This window comes from Phacochoerus africanus, chromosome 15 (assembly GCF_016906955.1).
Source record: "Phacochoerus africanus isolate WHEZ1 chromosome 15, ROS_Pafr_v1, whole genome shotgun sequence".
Taxonomy (NCBI): Eukaryota; Metazoa; Chordata; class Mammalia; order Artiodactyla; family Suidae; genus Phacochoerus; species Phacochoerus africanus.
In genome coordinates, this window is record NC_062558.1 from 59409415 (window position 1) to 59431540 (window position 22126).

At 44.5% G+C, this 22126-nt stretch overlaps 1 protein-coding gene across 3 annotated transcripts in view; it reads right to left on the bottom strand.

The window, feature by feature from the left end:
* The window catches only part of DISC1 (DISC1 scaffold protein), a 357609-nt gene that overhangs the window by 52793 nt on the left and 282690 nt on the right, over positions 1 to 22126 (bottom strand). For all 3 annotated transcript variants that reach the window (XR_007132278.1, XM_047761226.1, XM_047761227.1), the window contains exon 10: positions 12626 to 12686. Coding sequence is in view for 2 of the 3 variants with exons in the window: in XM_047761226.1 (XP_047617182.1) it covers positions 12626 to 12686 (61 nt within the window). In the remaining variant the exon portion in view is untranslated. The remainder of the gene's footprint in view (positions 1 to 12625; positions 12687 to 22126) is intronic.

A 22126-nucleotide genomic window follows, 5' to 3' on the forward strand; every position in this document is an offset into this window, starting at 1 on the left:
ACTAGGACAATCAAATAGATGTTGAAAGAAAAAAAATTTTAACTTGGAGACATTTACTTCCCCTCATCACCAATCTTGGATTATTCCAAGTAAAAGGAAGTGTCTGCATCTTTCATCTCTTCAGGAAGTCACAGCACGACTGAACGACTATGACCTCCTGTAGAGAACTTTAATCTCTGGTCATGATGTTAAGAGCTCCCAGTTTCACAAACCCACAAATCATCTTTAACAAGACCTAAAGGAATTTCTTTTTTTTTTAATTGAAGAATTTTGTGTAAAAAATGAGACGGTGATGGAATTAGATTCCTATCTTGCAACCCACAGGTGAATGAACAGATCAAGTCAATCGTCACCAATTTAGGGGAAAAGGTGATGGAAATTTTTATACCAAGAGGGTAGGGCTCCCAACTCCTGAACCCAACAGCCAATCTCAACACCACAGGAGAGAGAATAGATAGTACTGGCTTCCTTGTGTGATTCATTGAAAAGTTGCAACACTATCATTGAACCACACATGACAATTAAATCGTTTCAATACAATCAAATCTATGCATCTACCTACCAGTTTCTGGGAAATACAGGGGAAAAAGAAACATGTTAGTGAAACAAGGATGCAAGTAGCCAAATTCTGTAGGACAAAAATACTGGTTTATTCAACAAGGAGCTAGGGAAGCAAAAGGAGTGAGAACCTGTGGCTTCCAAGAGACCCAAGACACATTTCTTAATTTGAATAAGCCACTTGTCTAAACAAAAATATGAGACAATTTGGGGAAACTGGAACACTGACTGGATATCTGAGAATATTAAGAAAGTCTTGGTGATGTTTTTAGGTGTGACAATGGTATTACTGTTGTTTTTTTAAGACTTCATCTTTTTGAATATATGTACTGACACATTTATGGGGTAAATACAATGTCTGAGATTCGCTTCAAAATATTCCTGTGGGGGGCAGTGGGGGGTAGGTAGGCTGAATAATTGCCCCCCCCCAAAGATGTCCAGGTCATAATCTTTAGGACCCATGAACATCATCTTGAATAGCAAAGAGGACTTTGCAGATATAATTTCGGATTTGGGGACCGAGAGATGACCTTGGATTATCTGGTGGGACCGGTGGTATGATCACCTTTGTCCTCATACGAGCAGGCAGAAAAGTCAGAAGCAGAGGAGCAGGTGATGTGGTAAGAGAGAAGCAGAGGCTGGAGCCCTGTGCTGTGAGGACAGAGGAGGGGGCCACCAGCCAAAGGATAAGGCGACCCCCCAGCAGCTGGAAAAGGTAAGGGAGCAGATTCTGCCCTGGAGCCCCCAGGAGGAATCAGCCTGCAACAGCTGACTGCAGCCCAGTGAGACCTGCGCCAGACTTCTGGGCTCTGCAACTGGAAAAGAACATATTTGTGTTGCTCCCCACTGCTTAGTTCATGGCTGTTAGTTTCAGCAGCAACCGGACACTAGCACAGTGGGGAAGTGAACGGGGTATGGCTGAAAGCAGTTTGGCTGCACGCTGAAAACCCGTTCCCCTGCGTGGAAACCAGATCAGGAGTGTTCATGACCCACCTGATGGGGTGGGTTTGAAGGACACTGACCTAAATTATCCCTGTCCTGGAAATTCCTGCTTCCACACCCTTGAATAAGGTTGTGGTCTTCTCCCAAATTTTTACTTATGCTCCTTTAAGAGGGCAAGATGTTGACCTGGTTAGCCTCGCACGCCCCCCAGTTAACAATGGCCCAGACTCCAGCAAATGAGGCAGAGGGAGGCAGGATGCTGAGGGCGCTGAAAAGGCAGGTGAGGAGACAGAGCCCATCACAGGTGTCACATCAAACTATGGTCCCCGCGTCGTGGAAGCAACTAGGGGTCACGGCTGTCTGGAGCAGCTCACTGTTTTTTTCCTAAACCTTATAGCCGGCTTCATTCCTTTCCTTCCTATTTATGGATTTGGGTGGTGCCGACACCTCAGCGCAGACTGTAGCGGCAACAGCCTGAAATGGCCATTGTTCTTGTCTTGATGTGCCTCCAAAACCCTCAGGTCCCCAAGTAAGGTGACTGTTAATCGAGAGTCAGGCCTGGGAGAAAAGCTCTGAGACCGAAGCCTGGGCTGGGCGGGGGGTGCTAATTTGCTTTCACACGTCCATCTCTCAGGCTGTGAATCTCTGGACTGCTTCCCACTGATCTCAGAGGAGAATCCTTCCTCCCAGATGGACTAACGTGGCCTGAGAGGAGAAGTCAAGCTCCCATGGTCATGGCTGCCCTGTCAGGGTTCACAGGCTGTCAACTCAGACAACAAAGATGGGACCAAATTGGTTTCGAAATCCTGTGGTTACACTTGAGTAACCCTTCTCACCAAGAGGATTTGGAGCCCCTTACAAAGGCACAGAAGCAGAGAGGGCACTCCAGCTGAGACCCTCTGCCCCCTTGGCCATCAGGAGGGCAAGACAACACACACAAACACACACACACACACACACACGTCTCCTCTTCATGCTCCAATAAGCCACATGGATGAACACAGGGACGCCAAAACAACCCCCTAGAACAATTTCCTTCCTGTGGCTCCAAGAGCTGACAAGCACCATCATCAAAACAAAAAGAGATTCCACTGATGGGCAATTAATCAGGAAAACTCTCGAGACAGGGTGTGATGAAGAGAGACAGGCTTGAGTTTCCGGGCAAAGTGAGGTAGTGCATCCCAGGACCGGTCTGGTCAGGCGCTAGGGCAGGACCACAGCTTCCAGCCAGGTTTCTGCCTTTGCAGAATAATAGGGAAAATTACTCTATTTTCTTTGCCTAATTGCTTTGCGAAAGCTGCTTTGCATAACTGTCACACGTCATCATCTGGGTGTTTCTCTTTAGTCCATTAAATACTTTTATGATGTCTTTTGGGGGGATTTTTTTTTTTTCAAAGAAGCACCAATGAAAAGGCCCTGTTTGGTGATGAATGGGAGCACCAGTTATCTTTTGAGGCACAATAGAATCATGCAACATTCCCCCAGTCTGAGAAATGTCATCTTTACATCAGTGGCAACAGACGGGAAAAACCTGTTTCCTGCCTGAGGCGGTTGTGATAAGGGATTTTGAGCCCCTCTTGGGGTGAGATCCCAGATGGAAGGGATGCAGCCCAGCCCAGAAAGGGTCCACAGCTCCTGCTTTGCACAGCTGTTGTTTGACTCAGGGTGACGGGGAGGGAGAGCGAACCCAGCGAGGAGGAAAAAGGAGTCACAGAAAATGTTGCATGTCATATTTGGTCTAACCTACATTTACCAAGGCTGCTGCACAACTGTCATCCTACTTTCCCTGAAACAAGAGCAAGTACATGGAGTAGAGTCTTCAAAATGACTGCACACCGAAAGCGAGTGTCTGAGAAATTCCAGGAGGAGCTTTACGTGTATTAATCGGGCGTCTGAAGCTAACAGGTTCACACCACGTTAGCAAATTAAACGATCACACAATCTCGACAGTGCTTCCTTGAGTCATTAAAAGTCTTCTCATTGTAATTAATGACAAATTGGATATCTACCTACTGGGGTTTCCATTGATACAGCAATTAATTCTTCCCTAAGTTTTCTCAACTCCCTGCCAAATGCATCAAAAACACTCCATCTGTAAGGGTTTCTCTGGAGTGTGTAAAAATCATCCTCGTTTGGACATTCCCTATTGATTAATTACAACTGCCTTTTTAAGAAGGTGACAGGCCCCTTGAAAAGGGCACACTGTGAAGTATATGGGGGCGAGTCTCAGGGGGCAGAGCATATGGCCCCCCAGGATGTAGCGGACCCAAGGTCCCATCCACTGCCTTCCCAAGTTCAGTCTCACAGAGCCATCACAACTGGCTGACTTTCTGCCACTTAAACCAAAGGGAACAAAGAAAGAGGAATCACTGGGCATCTTGCCAAGCCTCAGGCCTCCTTAAATATTGGTGGACTTCTTAATTGATCTCAATGGGCAGAGTGATCGTATCATTGCTTTAAAACAGGCACATTTTGGGTTGAACTGCACAAACCACAGTGGAGTCTGTTAGCAGAGCCTTCTGTTTTAAGTAATAATCTCCTATTTTCTTTTTTGTTAAATGTTATCGAAGTATAATTGATTTACAATGTTATGCTAATTTCTGCTGTACAGCAAAGTGGTTCAGTTATACATATAGATATATATTCTTTTTCATATACTTTTCCATGATGGTTTATCACAGGAATTGAACAGAGTTCCCTGTGCTCTTCAGTAGGTCCTTGTTGTTTATCAATCCTGTATATACTAGTTTGCACCTGCTAATCCCAGACTCCGACTCCTGCACTCTGCCCCACCCCCTCCACCTTGGCAACCACAAGTTTGTTCTCTATGTCTGTGAGTTTTGTGTGTTTTCTTTTTTTTCTTTTTGTCTTTTTGCTTTTTCTAGGGCCACACCTGTGGCATATGGAAATTCCCAGGCTAGGGGGTCTAATCAGAGCTGTAGCCGCCGGCCTACACCAGTCACAGCAACATGGGATCCAAGCTGTGTCTGCAACCTACACCACAGCTCATGGCAACGCCGGATCCTTAACCCACTGAGCAAGGCCAGAGATCGAATGCAACCTCATGGTTCCTAGTCGGATTCATTAACCACTGAGCTACTATGGGAACGCACTTGTGTGTTTTCTATTAATCAGAATCACAGCCATCTTTTTTATTTCTCACACTATGTTTTAAAAACTCCCCATGTCCAATGAAGTGTGAAAGTATCAGTGACAAAGAAGATTACGACAGGTGATTCCAACCCCCTCCTCATAGGCAATCCAAACTTTCAGTTCTGATGCCGTGGTCAAAAATCTGTCTTCTCCAGCTTCAAGCCATGTGGGTTGCCACCCAGATTCTTCCCATTGCGTGTTGGGAAGAAGATCCTCTGCCCTCTCTGAAGCCCCTCCCCAGACAAGCCCAAGGGGTTCTGGCTAATCCTTCTGCTTCCTTCCTTCTGCTTCCCCTCTTCTCTGGGGCAACGTTTTTACTCTCTCCAAGGAAAATGTCAGATGGAGAAATGCAAGTTACTTTCTCCTCCAAATGCGCCCTTTTCACTCTTAGCTCCATGGAGGGTCAAGGGAGGACGGGGGTCAGCCGAGCAGAGATGAGGCAGGGATGGAAAGGGGTGACACACTTCCTACAGCCTCTGCTTCCTAACAGCTCCTGCTGCTGATGAGAAAGACAGAGACAGAGAGACACAGAAAGAGACAGACACAGAGAGACAGAGAGACAGAGACACAGCGAGACAGAGAAACACAGAGAGAGAGAGGCAGACACAGACAGAGATAGAAACACAAAGAGAAACAGAGACAGAGAGACACACAGAGAGAAATATGTCTGAGAGACAGAGACACAGAGAGCACATAGAAAGACAGAGAGGCAGAGATAGAAAGAGACAGAGAGAGATAAACAGAGACACAGAGACACAAAGAGAGAGACACACAGAAAGACAGAGACTGACAGAGACACAGAGAGAGACAGAGACAGAGGAAGACAGAGAGACATAGAGACATAGAGATAGAGAGACACACAGAAACAGAGACAGAGAGACATAGACACAGAGAGATAGACAGAGATAGAGATAGACACAGAGAGACAGACAGACAGAGACAGACAGACAGAGGGAGACAAAGAGAGAGAGACAGAGAGAGGCAGAGAAACAGAGACAGAGAGAGACAGAGGGAGACAGAAAGAGAGACAGAGCTAGAGGGAGACAGAAAGAAAGAAAGACAGAGAGAGAGCTGATACAAAGACAAACAGCCCCCAGCTGAGCATGGAGGGGAACACAGGAGGTCACATCAAGCCAAGGAGGACAGGAGAGAGGCCCAGAATCTGCTTTTCTGAGACTGCAGAGGAGGTGGAACAAAAGGGTCGGGGCCGAGGCTGCCAAGAGGCAGTGAGGGAGACCCTGAGCTCTCTGAGGAGCAGTGAAATCTGGGGAGAGACGAACAGTCTTGAAGAGGGAGAGGAGGTGGGCCTGCATCAGCACCAAAGCAATAAAGTAAAAGTGCAAAGTATGAAAAAGAGGCTGCCTCCTCTCTGTCCATACCTGGGGCGGGGGGCTTAGCTCCTGCTGTCATTTCTTACATTCACTTCCCTCAACACCTGCTGCAACCAGGTCCGTGCGGGTTGAAGTGGGTGGTTCCAGGTGCACAGGAACATCAACACCACCCAGCATCATTTGGAATAAAGAACATTCTATATGGGATCTCAAAGAATTCCATTCATTGTTGGGAGGTTGGTGAGTGGAGCCAGCCTAGCTCTGTCAGTTCTGGAATGGACTCCTGGGATAAGCAGACTCTTGGGCTTTCAGCTATCATGCTGTTAAGGGCCACACACCTCAACAGATTCTTGCCTGAAATTCCCAAGAGCTCCACATCTTAAATTCGGTCTCCCATGCCTTTTGTAACCCTGCCCGTTCAGTCTTCATGTCTCTGCTTCTTTCATCTTCTTTGCATAATGAGCGTTGACTCTTCTGTTGCAGAATTAACCCCTTTTTTCCTTTGCAGAGGGAAAGACATATGCTGAATGTGACAGCTGGCTGGTATTGGAAAATAAGGAGATGATTTCAGGAAAGTAATATCACCATGGTGCTGAGTGTTTAATTATGCAGCCACTTGTCGGTCAGAAAATGACAAACATGCTCTCTAATATTAGATAAAGTGTAGACATGTACTACTAGACATGTATGAAATAGTTTCTAAGACAAAACTGAACTGAGCAAAACAAAAGAGTGAAACAGAAATTCTACAATGTTCTTCCCACATCCTCACGGACTGCCCCATATGCAGCTGCCTTGGAAACACGTGTTCTGGGGACCCCACCTTCAGCCCTAATTCCCATCTTCATTGGACAGTGGGTATTCACACTTGCTTTGACTGACAGGCTCCAAGAGCCTGGGGTGAAGGACAGACCCTGAACTCTGAGGCACACTTGGAGGGTCCCTTCATTGGCACTGATCTGTGTGCAGGGCTGCATCCCCTCTAGACAGCACGCCCTTTGGGCAGAGCAACGTGGCCTTAGTGTCCCAATATCGTCCATACATAGTCTGTGCTGGCACAGAGAGGTCAGTTCAGCTTTGCCAGAAAGTCCTCTCCAACTCTGGGAAGCAGAACAACCATCAGGTTTCACTGACTTCTGGGCTGAAGGCAGAGCCATCCAGACAGACAAAGCAGGGAGGTGGGGTGGTGCAGGCAGAAACCCCCACAACCCGCTGTCCCTGTTCACACCCTGGCGGCCACCGTTGCCTGGTCAGAAGCAGAGTGAGGTCACTTTATTTCCCGGCAGGCTTTCCATGTTGAAATTGCAAGATAATGAGAAACTAAGTATTAATTTAAAAAAAAAAAAAGAACCAAGTTGCCTTTAGAAAAATAAGATCCGTCTCTAAGTAAATTTCAGGGAAGACCAGTGAGTTTTTGAGAATTCCTTCTAAAGCTAAAAAGCCTCTAAAAAATGTATCTAATACTTTCATATTCAAAACAGACTTTAATGATTTTTTTCTTTTCTGATTATGAAAGTATGATGCACATTCAAAAAAAAAAAAAACTCTTGAGAAATACAGGAAAAGAAAAATAATGTATAGGCCACTAAACTGCACCTTCAGTATGTGGAAGTTTTTAGGAAAAAATGCTACAACAAAGAAGAAATTTTCTCATCAGTCATGTACCCAAGGGACTCCATGAGTTTAAGTGGAGCCTTAAGATCGAGAGCTTGGTGCCCATGAGCCAGAGACATGAGTTGGTGACTGAACAATAATAAATGTCTCCTGTGTAACAGTTAGATACAAGATACCACATAGGAGCAGCAAAAAATGTAACCCACCTGTAAGACTTTTGAATATTCCTTTTGCCTCTTCAAGAAAGGTGGCTAACAGACAATATGTAATAAGTGAGACAACAGATACCACATCTTCTGTCTACCAGTGGAACGTACTCAGCCATAGGAAAGAATGACAGCCTGGCATTTGCCACATGTACGGACTTGGAGGGTGTTATGGTTACTGAAATAAGTCATATAGAGAAAATATACTGTATGTTTTCACCTGTATGTGGAATCTAAAAACATAAAACAAATATAAAAAAATGATAATAATAATGGAGAAAACAGAAATTCAAGCAAGGTTCAGCATAAGGGAAAATGAGTGAGGCCAAAATAGCATGTGTATAATGGCTGAGTAATATTCCATTGTGTATTTTTAGCAACATGGATGGACCTAGAAATTATCATGCTAAGTGAAGTCAGTCATACAATGAGACACCAACATCAAATGCTTTCACTGACATGTGGAGTCTGAAAAAAGGACAGAATGAACTTCTTTGCAGAACAGATACTGACTCACAAACTTTGAAAAACTTATGGTTTCCAAAGGAGACAGTTTGAGGGAGTAGGGGGATGCGCTGGGGTTGTGGGATGGAAATCCTACAAAATTGGATTGTGATGATCGTTGTACAACTATAAATGCAATAAACTCATTGAGTAATTTTAAAAAATAGCATGCTTAGTGACTACCTCTGGACACAAAACCTGAGAAGTAAGAACAAGTGCAGAAAGCTATTTTAGATTTTTTTCCCTTATCTATTATATACCACTAAGATTTGATGGCAAGACAAATGGATTTCTGGAACATTACATCTTAGACTGCCTTGACTTTTTGAACCTCCAGTGGAACATCACATTTCAAGATACAATGGTTATTTATCCACTCATTTTTGCATTCCTAATTTTACTGAATATTTATCACATGCCCAACACCATGCCAGCCACTAGGCACACAAAGCAATGAGGCATGGAACCCATCCTGCAGGAGCTCACAGACCAACAGCATCAGACAGAAGCCAAGGCAACGGCGACGTGATGTGAAGCACAGGGAACTCTACCCAATATTCCATGATAACCTATATGGGAAAAGAATTTGAAAAAGAATAGACTGTGTGTATGTACAAATGAATCACTTTGTTGTATAGCAGACATTATCACAACATTGGAAACCAAATAGACTTTAAAAAAATGAATAAAAATAATATATGTGAGTCTTTGGGTCTCCAGGTCTAAACAAAGATACTGTTGTCATTTAGATTTATCTCCAAAACCATAACTGGCCAGATCAAAATCTCGCTACAGAAGAAAAGACTGTAAAGTTTGTCCTCGACAACGTTCTCATGGGAAGTGAGCATTCTCTTCAATTACCAGCGACTTTCCTTCTAAACCCCTGTAAAGCCCGGAGATGCTACAGACAGTGCAATAAATACAAAGATTTTCATCGGCATCTATCACCTCACTTTAGTCAACATCTTACAGGATTAACTGAGTAGCCACCATGATGCAAACTGTACCTGGGCTAAAAACTGTTTTTGTGTTGTAAGACGTTGATTCTCTCAGAAAGAACCATGACTGTATTGGATTCATGCAACCATCACTCTTCCAGTCCAGCGGGGAGGGTGGTTCTGCCACAGGAGGGAGAGCTGGACCACGACCATGCTCCTGCAGCATCCAGGCTGGCCTCCTACTCTGAGGCAGCCGTGAACCTCTCCGCCTGCACCTCAGGGCACACCAGTCCCCAGCCTCTGTCTGCCCCCTGCCCGCTGCCCGGGGGTTACAGACCTGGCTGCCTTTTCTCCTCTCTGTTGGGTGTTTCCACCACACTGGTTCAAACAAATCTGAGCCAGACCTCCTCACAACTTGAAACAACAATGGAAAGAGTCACCAGGAAGCAGACTGGAGGATGGGACAGATGCTGTCCTGGTCCCTGGAGACTGTTGACGGATCCCAAGTAAAGATCATATACAGTGCACCCCAATGTTCATTGCAGCACTATTCACAGTAGCCACGACATGGAAAAAACCTAAATGTCCATCAACAGGGGAATGGAATATAAGATGTGGTATATATATATATATATATATATATATATATATATATATATATATAATGGAATATTACTCAGCCATGAAAAAGAATGCAACAATGACATTTGCAGCAACATGGATGGACCTAGAGATTATCATACTAAGTGAAATAAGTCAGATAAAGACAAATGCCCTATGATATCACTTGCATGTGGAGTCTTAAGAAATGATACAAATGAATTCATTTTCAAAACAAAAACAGACTCATAGACTTTGAAAACAAACTATGGTTACCAAAGGGGAAAGGTGGGAAGGAGGGATGGACTATGGCAGGGGCGGGGGATTGGCATATGCACACTATTGTATAGGGAATGGATGGTTAAAGGGGACCTGCCATACAGCACAAGGAACTTTACTCAATAATCTGTGATGACCTATATGGGGAAAGAATCTGAAAAATAATGGATGGGTGTCTATGCATGATTGGGTCACTTTGCTCTACAGCAGAAATGCTCACAACATTATGCATCGACTATACTTCAATACAATTTTTTAAAAATGAAAAAAAGGAACATATGTGAGTCATGCATCCACATGGCCGGAGAGGAGATGGGAGATGAGACCAGGGCATCTATAAGTTGGCTGCAGGTCATTCACTTATTCCATTATTCACTCAAGGAACATTTGATCTTCGGTCCCCTCCCCTGCTCGGGGCTATCAAACCCCTGAGGATACATCCTGAAGAAGGCAGACATCCTCTTCGAAACCTGACACTGAGCACCCTGAAAGTGGGAAGAATAACTCCATGCAAGCACAGGACTCCGTCCTGGAAAGATGAGGAAGGCTTCTAGGAGGAGACATCTGAGACTTGAAGGATGATCAAGGCTTGGATAGATGAGGGGCTGGTGGGGCAGAGCCAGTGGGGGTGCCCAGAGCATTAGCAAAGGCAGGTACAGGCCAGCGTGTTGTGGGCAAGGAGACTGGCCAGCCTCAGGCCATAGGGCTTGACCTACTGAAGATCACGTCAAATCACTAAATATTGGGTTGAACCATAAGAAACTACCATTTTTCTAGTCAAAATGGTCAAATAGCAATCATTTCACATGGAGGGACCATTCGCCTGGCTGGGAGGGGAGAGGAGGCGCTCTGGGCATGACTGTTCCACCAGTTCTGACACACAGGACAGTGAAGACCAGAGCAGCAGGAGGCGAAAGGAACTAAGGTTCACTGACAGCCAGTTCTGAGAGTGCTTCCTCTACAGTGGTTCACAAATGCACACATTGACCCTGGGAGATAGGTACCCAGCCTTCAGTTTTATAGATTAAGAAACTGAGGCTGAACGTTCACCTGAGGTTGGGTAGCTCATAAGTGATAGAGCTGCAATTTAAACAGGCATCTCGCCACCTAGACCCACCCTTACAACTCCACCCTGCCGCCCTCATGGGACACATGTGTTCAAGGCTTACGGCTGAAAAATGATAATCAGAGTTACGATCAAGAGGGATATGTTGAGACCGCCTCGGCAGTACACACGGGAGCGGAGCATATGGGACTCAGGGCAGGGCACCTGACCCAGAGGAGCGTCCTACTTTCTAAGGAGGAGAGATGTTTCCTTAAAGGATGCCTCTTACCTGAAAGCCCTCCTACCCCCTACAAGCTACTGACCACCTTCCATGGTTCCTCCCCACGTCTAGGGCATGGGAGGTAGAAGAATTCAGTCAGTGGATGGAAGAACTTGCTTTCTAAGCTTTAGAATCAACCCTGCAGCATCATAGAGCAAAGCTCAGCAAGGTGGCCCCCTTAACGTCTCTTAAGGGAGAAGCAGTATTTTAATCGATGGCATCGTTCTGGCAGACAAAGGTTTAAGGCATAGCCTATTTAGAGAGTTATTTAACAATTTCCAAAATAGTAGCAAAACATTTTCCATAAGGCTAAATGAGTCCCAGGGAAGAAAGCACATATTACATTCTCATACTTGTTTCCTTAATTAGGAACAGATCCCAGTGGCTGGGATTTATTTTCATGAGTACCCATCCCCCCAAAACCAGAAACTTCTTGACACGCCGAAGCCTGCTTAATGTTCCTCAAATCCGAATTTTTAATTGGGTTTTTTTTTAAAAAAAAGTCAAGCAGGAATTTTCACGCTGGTTTTGATTCAGGATTCGAAACAGAACCTAAGATGTGCATTTTTATATTGTTCCCAAACAGGAATAAGCTGGGACAAAATCCATCAGACCAACTTCAGACATTTAAAAGAAGAGAAAAACAGACCAAGGCACGAATTCTGAATTTAATACACCAAGGAAGATCCTTCTCTCATGAAACATGAAAACTCTCTTGCGAGCTCCCCAAGATACTTTTCAACATCGTAATCCACTTACTTTTCAGAAGAGGAGGAAAGCACCAGGAGATGCTTGTATGACACCTGTTTCTTCCATTACAGGATTCAAAGGGCTCCCTGTTTGTGTTTTTCTTTGTGAATTTTTTTTTTTTGGTCTTTTGTCTTTTGTCTTTTTAGGTCTGCACCCACAGCATGTGAAGGTTCCCAGGCTAAGGGTCTAATCAGAGCTACAGCTGCCGGCCTACAGCAAAGCTCATGGCAACACCGGATCCTTAACCCACTAAGCAAGGCCAGGGATCGAACCCGCAACCCCACGGTTCCTAGTTGGATTTGTTTCCGCTGCGCCACGACAGGAACTCCTCTTTGTGAATTTATTACATACAGAAATTGGCTGGCCTTTGTCTTTGCGTTCACTAAATTCTAAAAAAGAATTGAGAAGGGCCGTGGGGCCCCTACCTGCGCAGTTGATCCTCAAGCACCTCCACGTACTTCATTGTATTCGCCTTCACACTTGCTTCTGCAAAACAAAAATCCAGCGTTGATGCAACTGTAGTCAGAGATGGACCAAAACCCAGAACTGCCCCACTAAAAACCCCAAACCAAAGGATGGCAGGCCAGCTGTTAATAATGATAAATGCTCTGTTTGGAAATCACTTGAATCCACTGGAGGGGCCGCCTGGAGGGATGCACTGAAAGGGTGGGAGGCCTCTAGCCTCTACTGGAGTCAGAGCCAGGGAGCACGGATGCTGTGCCTTTTGCTCTGAGCCTTCAAAGGCATCTGGAACGGATCTCACTGTGCTCTGCGCCCCTCTCCTTCCCACCTGCTAGCCAAGAACCTGGCTATACAGTTTGGGAAAGAGAGTAGGAGAGAGCAGAACAGCTCCCACTCTGTGGATGAACCTCACCTGTAGGAGCTGAGGGTTATAGACCCTTCCACAGAAAAGCAAACAGAAGTTCCCTGGTGACTCAGTGGGTTAAAAACCTGATGTTATCCCTGGGGCAGCGGGTGTTGCTGCTGTGGCGTGGGTTCGATCCCTGGTCCTCAAATGTCTGCATGCTGCAGGGGCAGCCAGCAGAAAGCAAAACAAACAGAAACCTGATCCAGCCAGTAGGCAGATGCAACTGCTCAGCTGCCAAAGCTGTGCGATCAGCCACTACTAGAGACAAACTCAGGGCCTTGGAACTGCCAAACGTTGAAGGGGTAGATGAGTGTCACAGCACAGTGAGTCAAACAGGCAAGTTACAGATGTGAAGATGTGGTACCTGTTGAGCAAGCTCTGACAACCTCTGCTTCCTCCTCCTCCGGGGGATGAAAGTGCTTGGCCCCCAGGTGATCCTGGACGGAGGTGGACCAGCAGCCCCAGAAGAGTGGGTGGCAGAGAAGTCTCCATAAGAATACAGCGTTATAAGGATTGATGCTGTCATCCCCCCTGTCATGACTATGATGAGGGCTATTGTGATCTTTATCATTATTTTTATCCCAACCTCTATTCTCAAAGGTGATTTGGGCTGAAGGGCTTGTGAACACTCAGAACTTAGGGTTCGTGGGAAACAGAGCCATTGCACCCTGACTCTCAGCCCTGAGTCTCGGGGAGGGGACAGGGGCTCTCAGGACCCAACTTCGGTCAATATGCATGAGTTGGGGTGAGGGGCAGGGCCCATCTTAGACACCAGAAAAAGGACCTTGAACTTCCTCATAAAGGAACCAAACATTTAGACAGAAATTACAACAAAAGTTCTGGTTCCTGAGTTGATAACAGTTTAGACAGAAATACAGACAAGTCGATAGGAACTGTTTAAGTTGGTCTCTTATCTTACCGATTGGGAATGAATTCACCTGCAAGTTACGTTGTGCTAAGTGTTTTCTCCAAATGAACGAATTAAATATTTGTTTTCAGTTCCTCCTGAGTGTCTGGTGGTGTGCCAGCATGGGGATTTATCTGGTCGTGGTGATATGGTTCCACAGTGCAGATATCTGCTCAAGGGTTTATCTGGAGCAAATACTGCAAATTCAGAACCTCCCAACCAGAAAGGCTCCGTTCTACATCCCATACGTATTCATGTGCCACTTGTGGGTGTAAAGTCCTGGGACTAAACCAGTGAACAGAGGACTTCCCATCGTGGCTCTGTGGTTAACGAATCCAACTAGGAGCCATGAGGTTTCAGGTTCGATCTCTGGCCTCGCTCAGTGGGTTAAGGATCCGGCATTGCCATGAGCTGTGGTGTAGGTCACAGACGTGGCTCAGAACCCACATTGCTGTGGCTGTGGTGTAGGCCAGCAGTTGCAGCTCTGATTTAACCCCTAGCCTGGGAACCTCCATATGCCATGGGTGGGGCCCTAGAAAAGACCAAAAAAAAAAAAAATCAATAAAAATAAATAACTAAAATAAACCAGTGAACAGAATCAGTACAGATGGCTGCCTATGCAGTGCTTCAGTCTGGTAGGGGTGGCTACTGAAGAGCAAACACAAAGTTCCACACACGACTAAGGGGTGGTAAGTATCATAAAGCAAGAAAAGGGGACAAGAGCGGGGCTGCTGAGAGGCCAGGGTAGCATCATTAAGAAAGTGACATGTGAAATTCCCATTGTGGCTCAGTGGGTTACGAACCCTAATAGTATCCATGAGGATGCAGGTTCGATCCCTGGCCCCACTCAGTGGGTTAAGGATCTGGTGTTGCTGCAAGCTGTTGCACAGGTCACAGCTGTGGCTCAAATCTGGGGCTGCCGTGGCTAGGGTGTAGCTGGCAGCTTCAGCTAAATGGACTTCCATATGCCACAGGTGCAGCCCTAAAAAAGAAGGAAAAAAAAAAAGAAAGTGACATTTGAGTAAAAACACGAAGACAGAGGAGGAGCCTGTGACAGGCACACTGGGAAAAGCAGGGCAGAAGGGCCAGCCAGGGCAGGAGTGCCTGAGTATCTTGGCAACATGTGGCCAGAGCAGAATATTCCCTGCAGAGAAGAGATGAGGACAGACACCCAGCCCGGGTCCAATCGCTCAGGCCACTGTGGCACACTCATTTCCAAACTAGAGTTCCGATATAACCCACTGTCATATTTCTGCCCCACACATTCTTCCAGAACTTGGCCACTCTCCATCAAGCAGGGAAGTCTATTTCCTGCCCCTTCTAACCAGCTGAGAATGACAGGAAAGGTGCTATATAACTTTTGAGGCCAGGGTCCAGCTTCCGCCTGGCTCTTCCTCCAGGAACCCAGCCATCATACTGTGAGGAAGCCCAAGCCACACAGAGGCCCCATGGAGCTGCTCCGACTGATAGCCAGGCAAGGGTCTCAGCCTACTGCTGGCATCAAACACCAGATATGAGTGAGCTTTCCTGTGATGTATACTTTCAGTCTAAGGGACCCAGAGATCATGGAACAGAGACAAGCCATTCCCACTGCCCCCTGTCTAAATACCTGACCCACAGAATGTGTGCACATAATAAACAGTTGTAAGTTGTTGAGTTGGGGTGATTTGCTATACAGCTGAGGTAACTGGAAAAAGTCACAACAGGATTTGGGGTATTCTGAGTGAAAGGAGAGACTCTGCCTAAGAATGGCCGCAGATCGGCTGGTGGCTGTGGGTTGACAACAGACTGTAGGAGGAGGTAAGAGTATCAGAGGGAGGTAAGGTGAAGCAGACTGAGACCAAGGCGTCAGCAGGAGATGGCAACAAGAGGCAGATTTTAGGTATGTTTTATTTTATTTGTTTTAAGTCTATATGATTTCTATTTTTTCCATTATAGTTGATTTACAGTGTTCTGTCAATTTCTACTGTACAGTAAAGTGACCCAGTCTCATATATGTATATATACATATATATATACACATATAAATATTATTTTTCTCACATTATCCTCCATCATGTTCCAACACAAGTGACTATAGTTTCCTGTGCTATATAGCAAGATCTCATTGCTTATCCCCTCCAAATGCAATAGTTTGCATCTATTAACCCCAAACTCCCAATCCATCCCATTCCCTCCCCCTCCCCCTTGGCAACCACCATTCTAGTAGGTATATTTTAAAGAAAGATAGAGACAACAGTTCCTGATGGGTTGAATTCACAAATGTGAAAAAGAAAGAAGTCAAGAATGACAAGTTAAGAATAACTAGAAGGTTTTTGCCCTGAGCTACTGAAAAAAAATATAGTAGGCCATTGGCTTATTTTTTTTATTGTCATTATTCTAGGAGGTGAATCAAATAAGACACTGCTTCAATTTATATCAAAGAGCATTCGTCCTATGTTTTTCTCTAGGAGTTTTATAGTATTTGACCTTATGTTTAAGTCTTTAATCCATTTTGAGTTTATTTTTGTGTATGGTGTTAGTGTTCTAATTTCATTCTTTTCCATGTAGGTGTCCAATCTCAACACCAGAGGAGAGAGAGAACAGATAGTACTGACTTCATTGTGTGATTCAGTGGAAAGTTGCAACACTGCCATTGAAGCATGCATGACAATCAAATCAAGTCTCAATACAATCAAATCTATGCATCTAACTACCTGTTTATGGGAAACACAGGAGAAAAAGAAACATGTTATTTCACAGAACTAGGACAAACCATCCAAGAATTATATGGAACCATAAAAGACCCAGAATTGCCAAAACAATCCTTAGGAACAAAAACCAAGCTGGAGGCATAACTCTCCCAGGCTTCAGACAATATTACAAAGCTACAGTCATCAAGACAGTGTGGTACTGGTACAAAAGCAGACATATGGATCGGTGGAACAGAATAGAGAGCCCAGAGATAAACCCAGACACCTACAGTCAATTAATCTTTGACAAAAGAGACAAGAATATACAACAGGAAAAAGACAATCTCTCCAGGAAGTGGCAGTACAGGGAAAACCAGACAGCTGCATGTAAATCAATGAAACTAGAACACATCCTCACACTATGCACAAAAATAAACTCAAAATGGCTTAGAGACTTAAACGTAAGACATGACACCATGAAACTCCTAGAAGAGAACATAGGCAAAACATTCTCTGATGTAAACTATATAAATGATTTCTTAGGTCAGTCTCCCAAGGCAGTAGAAATAAAAGCAAAAATAAACAAACAGAATCTAATAAAACTTAAAAGCTCTTGCACAGGAAAGGAAGCCATAAAAAATCCAAAAAGACAACCTACAGAATGGAAGAAAATGGTTGCAAATGATGCAACCGACAAGGGCGTCATCTCCAAAACATACAAACAACTCATACAATTCAACAACAACAATAGCAACAACAACAAAAACAACTCAATAAAAAAAATGGGCAGAAGACCTAAATAGATATTTCTCCAAAGAAGATATACAGATGGCCAGTAGGCACATGAAAAGATGTTCAGCATTGCTAAAATTATAGAAATGCAAATCAAAACTGCAATAAGGCAACACCTCACACTGGTCAGAATGGTCATCATTAATAAATCTACAAATAACAAGTGCTGGATGGAGTGCAAAGAAAGGGAACCCTCCTACAGTGTTGGTGGGAATGTAATTTGGTACAATCACTATGCAGAACAGTATGGAGAGTCCTTAAAAAAAAAAAAAACACTGAATATAGAACCACCATATGATCCATAAATCCCACTCCTGGGCATATATCTGGACAAAACTACAATTCAAAAAGATACATGCACCTATATGTTCCTTGCAGCACTATTCACAACAGCCAAGACATGAAAACAACCTAAATGCCCATCAACAGCTGAATAGATTAAGAAGATGTGGTACATATATACAATGGAATTCGCAGTCATAAAAAGAATGAAATAATGCCAATCTGGAGCTCCTGTTGTGGCTCAGCAGTAACAAACCTGACTAGTAACCATGAAGACAGGGGTTCAATCCCTGGCTTCTCTCAGTGGGTTGAGGATCTGGTGTTGCCATGAGCTGCCACAGCTCAGATCTGGCATTGATGTGGCTGTGGTGTAGGCTGGCAGCTACAGCTTTGATTTGACCCCTAGCCTGGGAACTTCCATATGCTGCAGGTGTGGCCCTAAAAAGATAAAAATAATAATAATAATGCCATTTTCAGCACCATGGATGCAAGTAAAGATTCTCATATTAAGTGAAGTAAGTCAGAAAGAGAAAGACATACCATGTGATACCACTAATCTAAAATCTAAAATACAGCACAAATGAACCTCTCTTCAGAACAGAAAGAGACTCACAGATATGGCTTCCAAGGGTGAGGGGGGGACGGAGTGGGATGAAAAGAGTTTGGGGTAAGTAGATGAAAACTATGACATTTAGAATGGACAAGCAATGAGGTCCTGCTGTGTAGCACAGGGAACTGTGTCCAATCTCCTAGGATAGACCATGATGGAAAATAATATTGAAAAAAAAAGAATGTGTATATATATATATATATATATGTATGACTGGGTCACATTACTGTATGGCAGAAATTGGCACAACACTGTAAAGCAACTATACTTTAATAAAATAATCAAATAATCCAGAGGTACACCCTATGAATAACTTTGTTAAGAAATCTAACACTATATACTTGAGTCCTCTAAGCACTTGAAGCTCCAGTTAGTGACCTGCTGGAGCCACACAGGAACATCCAGGCCATTTTACAGGCTTGTCCACTTGCCCAGAGGGGGGCCGTCTGCAGAGAAAACTGAATTGATTGCCTTCATGGGGTCCTGACGCATCTCGCAGGCCAGCCTGGCACACACGTTCCCTGGGCTGACTCGCCACCTTTCAGAGAGGCCAGGACTGCAAACGAGGAGTTTGGGTTTTTACTTCCTAAATGATAGGCCCACTATCACACTGATGAAGAACAGAGCTCACCTTTCCCTCCCTTCTCACTCCCCCTCCTCTTCCTTCCTTTCCCCACCCTCCTAGAGCAGGGACCAAGAGAAGGTGGTGGTGAGGCAAGGTTCCAAGAACAAGGTGGTGCCAAGAGCAGCTGAGCACTATAGGAAAGAAGAGACCGCGGGGGTCTCTAGGCATCCTAGTGGAAAAAGGCAGGACTACCTCCCCTCCTCTGCATATGCTAATGGACTCTGATATCCAGTATGGGGCCAAAATATCAGAATGCACTTCAAGAGTTTTATGAATCCAATTAAATAAGAACTGATTGGGAGTTCCCATTGTGGCACAGCAGAAATGAATCTAAGAACCATGAGGTTGCAGGTTCAATCCCTGGCCTCTCTCAGTGGTTTAAGGATCCGGCGTTGTCCTGAGCTGTGGTGTAGGTCGCAGACATGGCTTGGATCTGGCGTGGCTGTGGCTGTGGCGTAGGCCGACAGCAACAGCTCGGATTCGACCCCTAGCCTAGAAATCTCCGTACCGAGGGTGCCGCCCACAAAAGGACAAAAGACAAATAAATAAAAACTGATTGATCATTAAACGCAATAAATCTGGGAAAACATTTATCAGAGTGCATGGCACAAACACAAATCAGTGTTCTAGGAACTGAACCTATGCCCTACTTCACGCAAGACATCGAACTAGGCGCTATTTAAGTATAAAAGAGACCTGGCCTCAAGGGGCACAGATTGCGCTGTGCAGCCAGACACTAACATCGATTTCTCCCCGGAGGGCACAGCAACATTTTCCATAAATCTTCATCATAATTGGTAATCCAAAAATATCTCTAGGAGTCTAATGAAAAAAAATGGCCAAGCTACCCCGCAATATCCTTCTCAGTGTCAGCCAGGAAGGTCGGAGCTGGTTAAGCAGGTCAAACTAGGTGTCTCTGCCTTAGATCCTGTGTTTGCATAATAAAAGGACAGCAGTATTTGTCATGATTATAATACAGGAAATGAGCAACGGCCAGGCTGAGCAGCCATCAGAGTGAAGGAAGCAGTGGCTGCAAAGAACGGCAGCCCCACCACCCTCAGGGAAAGACAGCATCATGGGAACAGCACAGCAGGAGCGCAAAGTTGAAAATGGAAGCCAAGGGGACCAGAGCAGCTTAGCATCAATCACAGTGTGTGTGACATTATAGCCATTTTATGGACCTTTCCTAAAATAACCTAAGGACCAAGTGAAGCCTGATCACTTTTTACAAAAATAAGCCATCAGGTTTCAAAGACTCAAGGACCAATTTAGACCAGTTTCACGCCCATTAGTAACATCTTCCAGAAGGAAGATGGGCAAAACAAAGGAGAAATTTTAGAATTCTGAGAAACTGTTGAACGACGGAAGTATTAGTCTTCTGCTTGAGTTAATGGAAGGACTTCTGTTTATTTGGGTAATTAAACCACACACGGAGATGATTTAGTAACCTGGCACTAACAAAGATCCAGGGAGGTCAAGAGCATGGAAAAACAGACTGTCTTCTTAGGTGGGACGGAATAAGATTGTCAGATCTTGAAAGCTGGCAGAATCTGTCATAGGAGGTGCTACACAACCCAAGTATTACACTGAAAGTGAAAATACAGCCTGAACCCTTGCGGCACCAAAGTGATCCTGACTGTCCCATAGGAAACCCAATATGCAGAAAGACTTGATATCAAGATAATGACATCAATCTAGTCAACATTTTATCGAGCTCTTCCCATGTGTCAGGTACCATTCAAAACACCTTGTTCTAAAAGCCAAACAGTAATAGTACCTATGAGACAGCTATTATCATCCCCATTTTGCAGAGAAAGGAAGGGGCAGCAAGGATCAAAGTCACACAGCTGGTGAGGGACAGTCCCAGAGCCCACTGTTACAGAACACAACCTTAATTTTTTTGTTGTTGTTGGTTTTTTTTCTGCTTTTTAGGGCTGCACCTGCAGCATATGGAGGTTCCCAGGCTAGGGGTCAAATTGGAGCTACAGCTGCTAGCCTATTCCACAGCCACAGCAATGCAGGATCCAAGCCACATCTATGACCTACACCACAGCTCATGCCCATGCTGGATCCTTAACCCACTGAGCAAGACCAGGAATCAAACCTGCAACCTCATGCTTACTCGTCGGATTCGTTTCTGCTGCGCCGCAATGGAAACTCCCACAACCTCAATTTTCAATAATGTAATCAGAGCCAAGAAATGCACATTGAATGAATGCATGTGAAATTTCAGCCGCCAACAAAATGAGGCAGGTATTCAAAGAGTAAATTCAGGAGAGGCCAAAGACTACTGTAAAAAGTTAAGAGTTACAGGACAGCCACCAGCAAATGGAAATCTAATTGTATTAAACTGCAAGGACGAATACTGCTAACATACCAGCACAAAGTACATGACCATTGTGTACTCTCTCTATATATATCACATATAGACATACATATTTCACATGTATGTAAAATATATGTGTGTGTGTGTATGATATTGGTCAAGGTGATTTCTTTTTTACTAATTTTTTTAAAAATTTTACTGCAGTAGGAGTTCCCATTGTGGCTCAGGTTAGGAACCCAACTAGTATCCATGAGGATGCAGGCTCAATCCCTGGCCTCACTCAGTGGGTTGGGGATCCAGCATTGCCATGAGCTGTGTTGTTGGTCACAGACACGGCTCAGAACTGACACTGCTGTGGCTGTGGCTGTGGCCAGCATCTGCAGCTCCAATTCAACCCCAGGCTTGGGAACTTCCATATGCCCCTGGTGCAGCCCTAAAAAGACCAAAAAAAAAAAAAATTTTTTTTACTGGAGTCAACTTACAATTTTATATTAGTTTCAGGTGTATAGCCAAGTCAATTGTATCATCTCATCATTTTTTCTCATATACGTTATTACAGGATATTCAGTAGATTTCCCTGTGTTGCACAGTGGGTCCTGGCCAGTTATATATTCTATACATAGTAGTATGCAGTTTGCAGTGAGAAGATGATCACTAATTTTCCAAGGCTTATATTCATATTAGGTCACTCCTTCTAATAAAAAGATGTCAAATTCATGCGTTTTCACAAAGAGATTTTTATTTGCCTCCATAGATTTGTTTGTGGTCTTTTTTTTTCTGCCATCACTCTGTGCAGCGGTCATTTACATATAACTCTCCGAGAGATGCTGAGTTAAAGAGGACA